General features: G+C 36.7%; 1 protein-coding gene across 1 annotated transcript in view; it reads left to right on the top strand.

Annotated features, from left to right (window-relative positions):
• The first annotated feature begins 8 nt into the window (after positions 1–8).
• slc49a4 (solute carrier family 49 member 4) overlaps positions 9–13,791 on the top strand; it is a 44,318-nt gene continuing 30,535 nt past the window's right edge. Inside the window, exons 1-4 of the mRNA XM_081368154.1 lie at positions 9–476; positions 4,010–4,103; positions 10,946–11,220; positions 13,335–13,464. Coding sequence (XP_081224280.1) covers positions 179–476; positions 4,010–4,103; positions 10,946–11,220; positions 13,335–13,464 — 797 coding nt within the window. The 5' untranslated portion in view covers positions 9–178. The remainder of the gene's footprint in view (positions 477–4,009; positions 4,104–10,945; positions 11,221–13,334; positions 13,465–13,791) is intronic.

Raw genomic sequence — 13,791 nt, 5'->3', positions numbered from 1 at the left:
GCCTCGACACAGCGCATGCGCATTAAAGTTTGGAGCGCTGCTGAGAGTGTCATCGGTTGTTTTTGTTTCGATGGGCAGCTGACAATTGAGCGACTGCCCTAGTTTTTTTAACGTGACATGTTATAGACGTTGCTGGATAGCATAAATACATTTTAAAACGTGATACCACGTCTGTTCAATGGGTGCCGTGGAAAGCACCGAGGGGGAAAGGGAACCTTTGCTGGTTCCAGCCCAGCCGGCGACAAACACCACACAGCCTGTGTTCAGCAGGGTGTATGGGAGAAGATGGTTTGTTCTCACCATGTTTTCATTGTTGGCTTTTATGCAAGGACTGGTGTGGAACACCTGGGGCCCGATCCAGATCTCAGCCAAACATGTGTTCGAGTTCTCATCGACAGATATCGCTGTGCTGGTGATGTGGGGTCCAGTGGGCTACATGCCCTGGCTGCTGTTTATTTGGTTGATGGATAAGAAAGGTGAGTTGTTTTGCTTTTTGTCTAGTGCCATGGCAACAACATCTGTAAATACAAACAAATGATGACAGATAAATTTGGCATTATTTAGATGGATGTATGTATTGTCTTGGATCATTCCACATAACTGAAGGTGTTTTAGTAAATAACCAGAGCCAATATCATAGTTTAAATGTATAATGTACACATTTATGTTGTAACAAATTTGAGATGCCTGTGCAATTGTTTATATCTCTTTTATGCATATTGTTCACTACAGAGAGGTCTTTCAAACCATTTTATGGGTGACGTATCCAAACTATAATTTGTAATTACCTTAAACCCTTAAACAGAATTTTATGCAACTGTCCTCTTTATATGCCATTGTGTTCTTAATAACAACAACATACATTTCTGACAAATGTGTTAAAGCCAAGTATCTTTTGAATATTTTATACTGACTTCTATTGGTGTGACCTGGCCAAATGTGTAACTTAAAGTACACCATTTTAGAAGAATAAAAAATGTTGCGAATTATTGTGTTTTAGGCTATACAATGCTTTATGTGGGTTAGCTGAACAGGATGCCACACATAAGGACTCATTACCTCATTTGAAATAAAGCAATAGTCATTAAGGTAGTTCATCACGTGTTAGGCCACAAAACCAGTTCCCTAACATCATATGACACAAGTCATAGGCTAAATTATGTAAGCCTGTCGTCATATGCATTTATTTGTATTCATGCTTGCCATGCCAATTTAATGAAGTTGAGGAAATTACAGACTTAGAAGCCTTGAATGAAATGTGAAACAGACATTAAGAATATATAACATTATAATGGAGGTTAATTATGTCCTATCATGTTCTTCATATTGTTTGTTAATTTTTAGGAAACCTTCACATTATAGAATCTCAATTCCTTTTTCTGATATTTCATAAACTTCAAATTAGATATTTTGAGGGGAGCCCCTGTTTGCCAAGATATAGGCAAATATTGAACCTAAATTTGTTTCTGTTATTCATACAAATTCAAATTATGGATTCTACACCAAAAATCAAGTTGGTCAGGAGCCATCTGAAGGAACACGTATGATAAACACTGAGCTCACCCAAAAATGAAAATTATAGTGATGCACCAAAATAAATTTTTCCCGAAACCAGTTTTAATTGAACCAAAAACTGAAACAGCTGAATAAATTTGGTCATTGGGTATTTCAAATCAGTATGCTGTTCAGTGCGTTGGTCATTGGTGATAAACCAGTCGTAGTAAAGTAAAGCCATTTTCGATATTTCAAATGAACAAATTTTAGCCTACACGCTAAGCTAGCATCATTGTTGGTCACAGTGAAGTGCGTCTACACTGCTAACACGTGTACCTTTTGTAACTTATTCATGTTGTGTCCACAAAATAGACGCTGACACAGTCAAAATTCATTGAAGAAGAGCAAATCGTTTCAGTTAATGATTTCAGCCCTCCAAAGATATTGCTGACAAAAAGGACAGAAAACCTCTAAGAACAAGAACCATGAGTTCTGAATAAGAACACAAATGGTTTTAGAACTTCTGCAGGGAAGAAGACAACAGCTTTGATTTCAATCTTTTCCTCACACATAGTTAGCGCATGACTTCAAATGTTATAAAAGGTGCATTCACACCATGTCGTAATTACCGCAATTGCGTAATTTTAACTTGTAAAAAGCGATCATGTCCTCGTAGACCTCGTAATTACAGCTCGTAAGATTGGAATTGTCTGAGAGCTGTGACTGCTGTACCAGATTCATTTAGGCGTTGATAGTGGTGCCATAGAAACACATAATTTTGAGTATGTAAACAGTTCTGAATATAATGTCACGTTGTCATTTTTGAGACAACGTTAATTTCAACATGGCATGAATGCAGCAATAGACATATGGTGTTTATTACATGGACATATACTTATATGGTAATAGTTACATAAAGATTAGCCTACGTTTCACATAAAAAATAACAGTATTCTGGTTTCAAAGACATGAAGGGGAGTAAATAATGTTGAGTGAACTGTCCCTTTAACATAAGAATCATTGTGTGAGGAATCTGTTTTTGAGCATTGAAAATTACATTTTCGAGCCTTCCTCAAATAACACTCACGTGGTTTGCATTTGGAAAAGAGCGTTTGGTCAAACAGGACAGAAAGCTTGTGTTTTTAAAACTTCCCCACTGCCTTTCACTTTATCTTACCTGGAAATAAGGTGCATTTTCAGATATCTCAAAGACTTGATAATGTCAAACAAATGTCTTCAGCTCTCAGTTTCCCCGTGTTAACACCTCATTCATTAGCTTATTCACCTAGTCTCCGGCTGGATTACTCCGACTTCCAACCAGATGGAACTGGATAAATATTCTGAATGTTCTGATCCAATCTGACTTCTGACCTATAATGCTGCCTGAATCATAATCATATACTGTTCGCTCATTGGCCAGAGGAGAACTGGCCCAGACTAAGCCTGCTTTCTCCCAAGGTTTTTGGTTCCTTGCCACTGTCGCCTTGGCTTTTGGCTTGCTTAGTTGGGGACATTTAATATTCAACAATATTACTGATCTGCCTTACTTAAGGTGGACGATGATGCAATTTTCTTCTAGAAACAAACTTTGTTGTATTATTTTCATGTTATCACTGTGAAGCTGCTTTGATACAATCTGTATTGTAAAAAGCGCTAAATAAATAAAGGTGACTTGACCAGTCGACATTTCAGTTCTGTTTATTAACACATTAACTATGTTATTTGGTATCTTTGAAAAGAAAGTGCATGTTCTTTTGTAAATATATGATGGAAAATGCTTCCAACCACATTTTCACTCTTTATCCTAAATGGGAGCATTTCACCTTCCCTTTTGTACTCAACACGAAAGCAATTGCCACAGGCTGTGAAAACCATGTCTGCCAAAAACCACAGTTCGCAGTTTCTATATTAAACTCAAAAACAGTTGTAAAGTTCATGTTTCATGAATCCAGGAAAATGCTTTTCATTATGCATCTTGGACAAACAAACATTTGTTTTGTCACCAATAAATCATATTTAATTCTTTTTCATGGTTAAAAAAAAAAAAACATCAAAAATTCTCATCTTCTCTGATTTCCTAATCCTAATATCTTCAAGATAAGCCTGCATAATTTGCCAGGATCTCGGAGATGGATCTACATTAACGACTAATCTCATCAGTTAGGCTAATTAAAGGTCCCATATTGTCAAAACTGAAATTTCCTGGCTTTTTTCATGATAACAGAGGTATAGAAGCTATGAAACTACCATATAATTTTCAAAACAGTCAATCCACAGACAAATGCACACAGCCAGCATAAAGTAGCTGTACCTTTTCACGAGCCGTTGTGACTTCCGTATAAATGTGATGTCAGAAATACGTTTTTGGTACTTATACCGCAAATATATATTCTTAAGGACATCAAAACCTAAAATAAAACTTCAGAAAGGTATACAATATGGGACCTTTAAAGCTTACAAGATATTATATCTGTCTGATGTGGCTTCTTTCCTTCTTCTCTGTCTTGTGCCAAAGGTTTGCGAGCATCTCTGCTGCTGTCAGCGTTCTTCATGGTGCTTGGTGCAGCGCTTCGAAGTGTGCCCCTCAAAGACCTGCACTACAGACGCTGGTAAGACTCACACAATATTACACAATAAGTTACACTACATGAAGCATCTTTTATTCAACAAAAAACTCTGCTTAGCCAAACCTGCTTTCACTATATGTTGGTTCCTCATCGTCACTTGCATAATTATGCAATTCCTCATTTCCCAATGAGATCATTCATGAGAAGATCAGAGATTACTTTCCAAACATCTTGATTTGCCCAACATTGTAAGTGCTTTTATTACAATATGCACATTGTTTTGGCAGCATGGTGTATTTAAAGTCAGCTATTTTCTAAATAGATATAATGATCTTATTGTGATCAATTCATGTTTAATTTACTTGACCTCGTAAGTTTTAATCAGAATCTCATAACCTGATCTTCTGGTGAAATGAGACACTTCTCTCTGGTACATATGCCAGACTTGGATGGATGGAAGCAATTCCCGCCCTATATTTCACTTGGATGTATATCACAATATGGAAGAAGAGATCTGTCGCAGTTTTCATTACGTCGCAACTTTAAAGGTCCTTTAGAAAATGTTGATGCTGTATTATTATTATTATTTATTTTATTTTTTTATGCTGTAGCGGACAATGTTGTCCTGTCTTTCTAAACTTTTCTTTAGGTTGGTGGCACATTTTATTGGTCATTTTTTGTACTTGTGTATTTGACTGTTTGAGGTCTAAATTAGCACATCTAAAGAAATAGTGTTGACAGCCTGTGTTTTATGCCTTGATTACCCATATTTTTTTGTATAATTATGGCTTTTGTGATCTAGCTGTATTTGTGTGGTTAGATGTAGTTGTCAACCGATTGTTCATTTCATCAGTTCAATACTGCTATCTAGAGAGGGTGGCCAATATATAAATACAATTTAACAATAATAAATGTATTTTTCACAATATGCCGACTGTTCGTTGCCGTTTTATTCGTTGGCAAAAGTGCAGGTTACTGCTGCATGGTTGTACCACTTTAAAGATGTGACCTTTTCATTTGTTTAAATACATAGTGGTGGCAGACTCTAACAGGACGACTGCGCTCTGTTTGCTTTAGATTAGGATTCTTTTACCTGTAAAATTGAATGTTCCTGTCCTCTACTGTGCTTTGTGTCCTCTTTCCATTTTCTCTCGCTCCTTATCTCTTTAAGCTTTTTCATTCACACTTGGCTAACATCAGCACATAAAGAAATAACTATAGCAAACTTCTCATTGCACTTGCGAGAAAAGGAAACAAACCTTTTTATTATTATTAGTTTTGACAAAGAGCTAACTACACATTTAAGCAAGGTTATTTGAATCACGTTGGGTGCATGTAACTTTGTTAGGATGGCTGTTTAAATAAAAAAAAAACTGACAATACAAAACTACATTATAAGACATCAAGGATTATAAATCATATTTTTTATTGAGGAATATAGAATATTATTCATTCATTGAATTTAGAGTAGTTGGGTCTGGTTGTGGTCTGCTGAAAATGCACTATAATGCAGATTGACACTCTTATCTGTATCTGATTTTTGTTATTTCCCATTTTTCTTAAAGCATCGGATAAACGTGTGTAGTTAGAAGGGCCAATTTCCATACAAGTACATTCTTTTTCAACTTAACATTATGATAATTCTTATTTTTTATGTTTGCTGATTAGTTACTTGGATGAAATAAGGCTATGTAGCTTAGTTTCACAGCTCCTACAAAACTGGAACAGACAGCGACACATTGACCTTCTCAGTTATATAATCTGAAATTGTGTATTTGCTTGATATAACAGGAAAAGCTTTTTAGGATGGTAACATGAGAGAGAGAAAGCAAAGGTTATGTTGATTGTTTTATATATTTATATATTGTATCACAAGCACATTTAAACACAAAGATACATTGCAAGCAGCTATTGTCTGAAGTGACTGTTAATGTAATGGCTGATTTCAGCACGGGGGCACTTAATGTGTTGAGTCTATTGATTCATACAAAGTGAATTGACTCTGTCGTGTGTTAGGCTATATATTTTAGATGGCCAGTACAGCTAATGATGTATTGTTTAAATACATTTACAGTTTACACCATCAGCAAACATTAAGTAGACTGTCTTCTCTCTGTGTAATGATAATGATTAAATCTCACATGTAGGCTTTATTAAAATTAGCAGTTGGTAGAACTATAAAAGTACTTTTTATTTGTATTTATTTTTGTCCAGCCTTTTTACATTCACTTTAGACACTGACATTAATCCCTGTCCTAAATAAAATGAAATATTCTGTTGGTTGTTTTATTTATAAAATCCATGGGACAGAGGTTAAAAACCAGTTTCTATGCTCCCGTTTCTGTGTTCGAAATTCTGTTTCCACTGTGAGTTTTAGTGCGAGCTCATGTAGGCATGTCTGCCCCAAAATACAACATTAAAAAGCTATCTTTGTGGGCAGACGTGTTGTCCTGGCCTTGTGGTGGCTTGGAATTCCAAGGGAAATCGAATACACGTGTTTAGAAGTAGGTCAGATATCCTGATGTCAGATATGTATCTGATTTAAAACAACATTTGAAAGTGGCTCAAAAAGGATGCTAATTCTTTTTTTACACGTGTGCAACAAATTCCGATCCGTGTGTAAACAGCCTAGACCCCATAACTTGCACACTGCTTCATTTGAGAGTTAAACACTGCCTGTGTCATTAGATACGTTTGTTGCAACTATAAAAGCTGGTGTTATGGAGTGCTACTGAAAGCCTCTGGTTAAGCTCAGGTCACAGACACTTAAAAGGTGTTAGGTAGAAGGAGGCCATACACCTGCATCATGGTGTGGTGACTTCTGCTGTGAATTGAGCTACCACTAGGTGTCAGCACTTGCATTAATAAAATGTAAAAGGGTCTCACATCATGCATATCAAGTGATCTAGCATGTGACTGATGGTAATCATTGATATGCCACACTAGAAAGAATAGTTTTGATCTGAATGTGCTGTTTTGTTTCATGGTTTAAGTTCATGGTTTAAGGGTAAATTGGACAACATCAGATATCAGTTAGATCAGTTTAGACGGCTTATATTGGAAGCATGTTTTTATTTTTATTTATTTTATCAAATAGAATATATTTCGTTTAAATAAAACCCAAATTCACCCACAAATGTTGTTCGTTGTTTATTATTATTATTATTATTATATTTATACATTTTTTCTTATGTATATTTTTCTCTTTTGAATACAGTAGTTCACAATGAGTACTAATGTTATTCAGTTTGTTCCTCCAACAAAGTTCAGAAGCCATGTGTCACATAGACCAGTTTTATGCTGCTTTTATGTTTTTTGTCCTTGAGACTTTGCTTGACTAATGTGATAACAATATGAACAGTGGTTGTATGCCAAAGACCAGTGTACAAATTCTTCTAAGTATATCTTTGTGCGTTTGGAATGACAAGAAGAATAGTAAACAATGACATAATTTAAACTTCTGGGTGAACTGTTTCTTTAATCAGGCCCATTCATGGATATCTCAGATTTTTCAGTTACTTTTATTAACCTAAATCTTTATTTAGAAGCTTTGGTTTGGTCTCAGAATGACTCTGTACTGAGATTCAATCATGATAGAAAAATCTGTTTTTTTACAATGGCATTTGATTACAAATGTCAATTGTTGTTCTCAAATCAACAGTGATTGTGGTCGCAGCAGATGTTTTCCAATAGGAGACACACACAAATTAAAGGCTGTTTTTGGCGGTGAGGAGGAATGACTTGGTTTGAGCCACAATGTTCCTTGCAAGCCAAACTGAACTGAAGTTTCAGGCAGTCTTTTTATTGAATACTATTTCTCTTTCCCTCTGTAGATTAAACGAAGACTTTATTGGCTGTGATTTTAAGGCTGGCAGTATGGTTTAAATTCTCCCTATTCCGTCTTTTATTCTGGACTTTTAGTTTAGTTTAGTATGACTTGAAATTTTGGCCGTACCATTATTGGTTTTGTCAGTGTAAAGCACCCCATTTATAAAACATGTTACTCAGTCACTTTCATGGAGGTTATAAAATTTGCATTCGAATCATGTTAGCCCAGCAGTTTTGAAAGAAAGCAGAGAATACTCCCTTATATTGTTCATGCCAGATCAGAATCATCTAAGGCTAAATTACCACTCCTCTGCTGCCCTTACATTTCTCTGTGCATGAGACTCATTTCACCCTTTTTATCTCTTTAATTCTAAATCAAGGTTTAGCGGATTGTCGCCAGAAGAAATATAGCATAGGACACTGGTTCTCAGCAAGTTTTGCTTCAGGACATCATGCTGCGACCCAACATGATATTAAAATTGTTAATCATACAAATGTCAACACAACTGGCCTTAAACCAAATATTAAAATATATTAATATTACCATGAACTCCTAAGAACAATATGATAAATTGATGTGGCATGACATTTGATTTAGAAATTTTGATTCCTAGTAATAGTATCTTTTTTTATTGCAGTCACTCATTGATGTGGTCGGTTCAAGACAAATACTATAGTGTAACTAATTGCTAATATGATTTCAGTTATAATATTACAGTTACCATCCATAAAATAGCTTGTTACAACATTATTTTAGTTGCCTCAACCGCTACTGATTTGAAATCCAACAATCCAATAATTTCTAGATTCATATACTTTCACAAATCATGACTCGTGCGCGTGACGTCACGATTGCAGAAAGCTAGCTTGTAATATGGAAAGCTTACATTCAGCGGCTGAAATATTGACATTACTTAGTTTGGATGACAAGAACACCATTGTCAAATGCAAGTTGTGGCATACTTTACTCTGGCATTTCATGGCTTGCCCATCCACATCCCTTTGATTCTGATGTACATTCCCACCTATTATCAAAAAGCTTTCTCGAAAACAAAACAAGTTTCTTACGACCTTGTGTGAATAATTTTGACAACATAGGCTACATCATGAGATATAATCATATATGGGTAACAGGTGAATTATAGATACAATTAGCATCAAGCTACACATGACAATTGATGAGATAAATACTACACTACTCAACTCACTGTAAACCACCATTGATTGCTTGTAATAATCTTCTTCTGAGTCATAACAGCGATCAGGGAACTGAGAATACAGGACGACAGCACTGAAAGCGAATATTCTCACCAGATTGCATAATTCAGTGGAAAATTAATAGAAATGATGATTGGATCTAAAGCAATATGAGCTAAATTATTTAAATATACCCTGCTAACATTCACAAAGAGGCGCACATCCAAAATCAGAATTTTGAGGGAAACTTTTGAAGAGAGGTTTCACTTGAATTGAGGTGACCTTGAATTGTCGCTACCAAGTTACCGTTCTGTTTGCACCAAAATCCTATAGAACTTGATTAGATACATAGCCTTAACACATCAATAATGTTTTTTTCCTCTCCTCTACAGGCTGATAATAGATTGGAATTCGGTGGCCTTGATGTAGTAGGCAATATCTGTAGTCATTCTTTGTACAAGAATTCTCATTGTTTCCAACCGTAATTGACAAACCTAATGTCATAATAATGATCGGCTCAAGGTGTAGGATTTAGAATAATCTACGATCCAATTATGAGCTACGTGAGAGGTCTCACAATGATTGCAATCAATGCAAATGTAGACCACTTCTTCTTATTCAGGAAAAAAATCCCACAGTGCACTCTGGTCCATTTCATTACAGGGAAGAGCACAGGCTTTAGCATGAATATAGTGTCACAGGAGCTAATGTCAGTCAAGAAACATGCTATCGGAATGCATAAACACCTTTCTGCAGAATCAGATGTCAACATGCTTGAACAAAAGAGGGAAAAATAGTCGAGGGAGCTTTCACACAATATTTGATTGGGAATTGAGGAGAGCATTGCATGATCAATGACTTTAAGAGTTTAAACCAAAATCCTTTGCGGACTGTAAGGTTCAAGAGCCTATAAGGGCTGTTTAAATGTTGTGTATGATGTGTACTGGCCAAACCAAATGCTATTGTGAGCTGGTTTTAAAGTATACTATACTTTAACTAATTCTCCACTTAGTACATCTTCAGAGGTTTTTTACCGTCCCTCAGACACTCTTTCACAAGCCGCAGTGAAGAACTTCACTTCTTCGTGAACACAAGAATAGACCTTTAAATATTTTGTTCAGTTTGACAATTGCTAGGAAGACACTAGAAAAAAACTTGACACAAGAAACCTCTTGATCTTTATGACAGTAATTATCATGAAGGTAAAGGAACATTTCCGTCTGGTTTTGTGTGCGTCTGGGCTGTAGAAAATGGAAAAGTGTTTTAGTCACTCTCCATCTTCGTCAATTCTGAAGATCTATTCTGGAGACAAGCACTGCAGTGTTTACTCAGGCAGTTAGGCTATCACAAGTCACCCCACTGGGACTCAGTCATTCTGTCTCACAGATAAAGCTCTTTTGTTTCCCCTGCTATCAAACCTCAACTCTGATAAACATAGAGGAGTGCAGCAATTTGTGTTTAGAAACCAACTAAACTCAGGTGATTGCATTTGTAAACATTTCTTAATGTAAATGATTAATAGTTACATGTTGTCTCAGACATTTGTCTGACTTGCATTGATTTGAGCAAGGAAACTAGCTATATAGAAATAAAAATATCATAGATGCTTGATGGGTCTTTTTTGACTTGGGCCAGTAAACAACCGCCCAGAAATCCCTAGCTACTGCATAGAAACATCCTAAAAACTCTCAGATCACTTAATCAACACATAGCAATGCCATGGAAATCCAGCATTGTGCAATATAGCATTGTGACTGTGACTTTTACAGGAAAAAGCACACCCATATTTTCTTTATTTGTTTTAAAATGTGAAAAATATATTGTACTCATAGTGTCTTTTTTCTTCTTCAAATCTACAGGTTGATTCATGGTGGTCAACTTTTAAATGGTTTAGCTGGTCCTACCATTATGAGTGCCGGCCCTCTCCTGTCTACTACTTGGTTTGCTCCTGATCAGAGGGCTACAGCCACCGCTATTGCATCACTTATTGGCTACCTGGGGTCAGCCTGCTCCTTTCTGATTGGTCCATTAGCTGTCCCTGCACCCAATGACACTGAGAAATTGGGAAGCACAAGTACCATCTACTGGACCCAAAATCACATAGGAGACAGGATACAGTTTGTTCTTTATGCAGGTACAGTGTATTCAGCAGTTTGTTCTTTACGCAGGTACAGTGTTGTCAGCTGACAATCCAGCAACAGTATTCATTCTGAATCAAAATTAAATTATTTTAAGCATTTGCCATGCAGAAAAGCAGTCACAAGAAAGCCATCCATTGGCTCTCCAAATACCACAATCAAGCGTCAGCGTAGTTTGCGTTCACCTCGCCATAAAGATTGCCTAGCATTGTTCTGCTTAACTGATTCAGAAAATTAAAACATTTAGAGAGAGGGAGAGAGAGATAGAGAGATACATTTTACCAATAATAGATTGATACTTTGTGTCTGTTTAAGTTGAAAGATGTTGCCTTCGTACACAAAAAAGACATTGTTTAGAGGTCATTGTGACACTTACTGCAACATTGGCCATCAAGATGCAGCCACATGCACTAGATTTTGATACACTCCTTGAAGAAGAAAAACTCTTAAGATTCTGTGCTGCATGCTGAGTCGAATGATTCCCAATTTATAGATAACAGCCATTTTGTGTGTTGGCCATTTTCTATATTTTACAAATGCATTGGCGTATTGTTACGAAATTTGGTAAGTGTCATCGGCACCATGCCCTGAAGGTACTGAAAAAGTTTTGATGATATTTTAAAAAATGCTAATAGCTTGATTAATATTGCCTATTGAAATGAAATTGGTCTTCATAGATTCTTTAGGTCATGCCGAGAACATTATACCAAATTTGCCATTGTCTGCCGAACTTCCTGTCCACCATTGTTTTTTTTCTTTAAAAACCTACTTTTTCAAGCTCCTTTGTCTGATTTTCACCAAATTCGGGTTAGAACATCTTCAGCCCATGCTGGCATAACTTTATAGATTTCGTGTCGTTAGACGAAATTGTTATTGTGTACCGCATCAACAAATTTGATGGCATAATGCCAAACTGCATCTGAGGCTGTTTTTTATATTGACATCAGCATTTATGTGTGTAATTGTCACCCAAAACTGACTACACCAGATCAATTTGGTATCAGCAACACCTATTGGCCAAAAGTAATTATGGCACATTACAAATTATTGTATGGCTTTTCAACCATTTTGCATAACATCATCTCCAAGTGTCTTTACTCATTTTTGTAGTTGGTCTGATGCTCCATGCCTTGATTTTTAGATCCTCGTTCTGCCTCTGTGGTGCTTGGCCCCTAAATTGCTGCTTGCAACTATATTTTCTTATTATTAATCACAGTTAAAAATACTAATATTAATGTTTTTGTGGAAACTATGAAGCATTTATTTTATTTTTTTAATTCTTTGATGAATAGAAAAGCATTTATTTGAAATAGAAATCTTTTGCAACATTATAAATGTTTTTTCTGTCACTCTTGATCAAATTAATGTCTTTGCTGAATAAAAGTATTAATTTATTTCATAAAATCTTCCCCAAAACTTTTGAATAGTAGTTTATATCTTAATATTACTGTGATGCTAAATTTGCTTGATAAATCGGTACTTTCTGACAGAAAGGACAGATTTATAGAAACGACAAACGATACTGTAGAAATTAACTAGCTGAATAAAAGTGGGACCTGTCCAAGGAAACTGCACCTATTTTATCATGTCGACAGCGCCCAGGAGGACACAAAATTTAGGAACTCAACCTGAATCCTATGCTGGCAGAGACAGTGCATCTGGTTTTGCGATATTGTGTGCCAACAGGTTTTTTCTTGGCTACAGCAGTGCCAATACTGAACTTGGTCACACCGTCACAAATTCCAGCCCTGGATAAGCTCGTTGGAAAGCAGGAGCTTTTCGTGGACTAGGGTTAATGAGCTGATCAGTTGTTTCATTGTGCATTTCCTCCCTCTACAGAATTGTAATAAATCTGCTAGACTCATGGTTAACTCTAGATTAATGTGAGCCATCTAATGACCGTTAATGATGTTGGTTTGAATGCTACTCTCTCTCTCTCTCTCATTAATTTGAATTTAGTATCTGAAAATTGCACTGAAATGCCAGACGTGTTAAGCTCTTGTTCTAATTACCAGAGATAGATTAAGTCTGAATCCGTAAAATCATTGTGAGATTTGATGTTGACATTGTGGCCGCATGGTAAATGTTGTGTGTTTTTGTGAACTTGCAGAGTTTGGGATGATTGCAGCACTTTTCGTGGCTGTGCTGTTCTACTTCCCCTCCAGGCCGCCCATCCCTCCTAGCGTGGCAGCGGCTAGCCAACGTCTCAGCTACAGGAGCAGCATCTGCAGACTGCTGAGGTATAAAGCCTTGTTTATACTTTCGCCTGGCTCTGCAGCGCAAATCTCCGCTGACTGCACGCGCACCTCCCCAAACGGTTATACTTCGTTAATACTTAAGGCTGATTTATACTTCTGCGTCGGACCTACGCCGGAGCCTCTACGCTGTAGGCAACGCATTGGTTTTCATTTATACTTCTGCGTCGTTGTCCGCGTTGACGCACGCAGAGGGAGCATGTGAAACCCGAGAGCGGTCCTAGCAGACCAATCACAGCGCTTGCGTCCGCGTAAAGTTGACGCGTTGTTACATTTTTGGAGAGGTGCACATCAGGGTACGCCGAAGGGTAC

Source organism: Scardinius erythrophthalmus, assembly GCF_964197995.2.
Source record: "Scardinius erythrophthalmus genome assembly, chromosome: 6".
Lineage (NCBI taxonomy): Eukaryota > Metazoa > Chordata > Actinopteri > Cypriniformes > Leuciscidae > Scardinius > Scardinius erythrophthalmus.
Note: the sequence above shows the minus strand (reverse complement) of the source record. Positions and strands in the feature narration are given on the sequence as shown.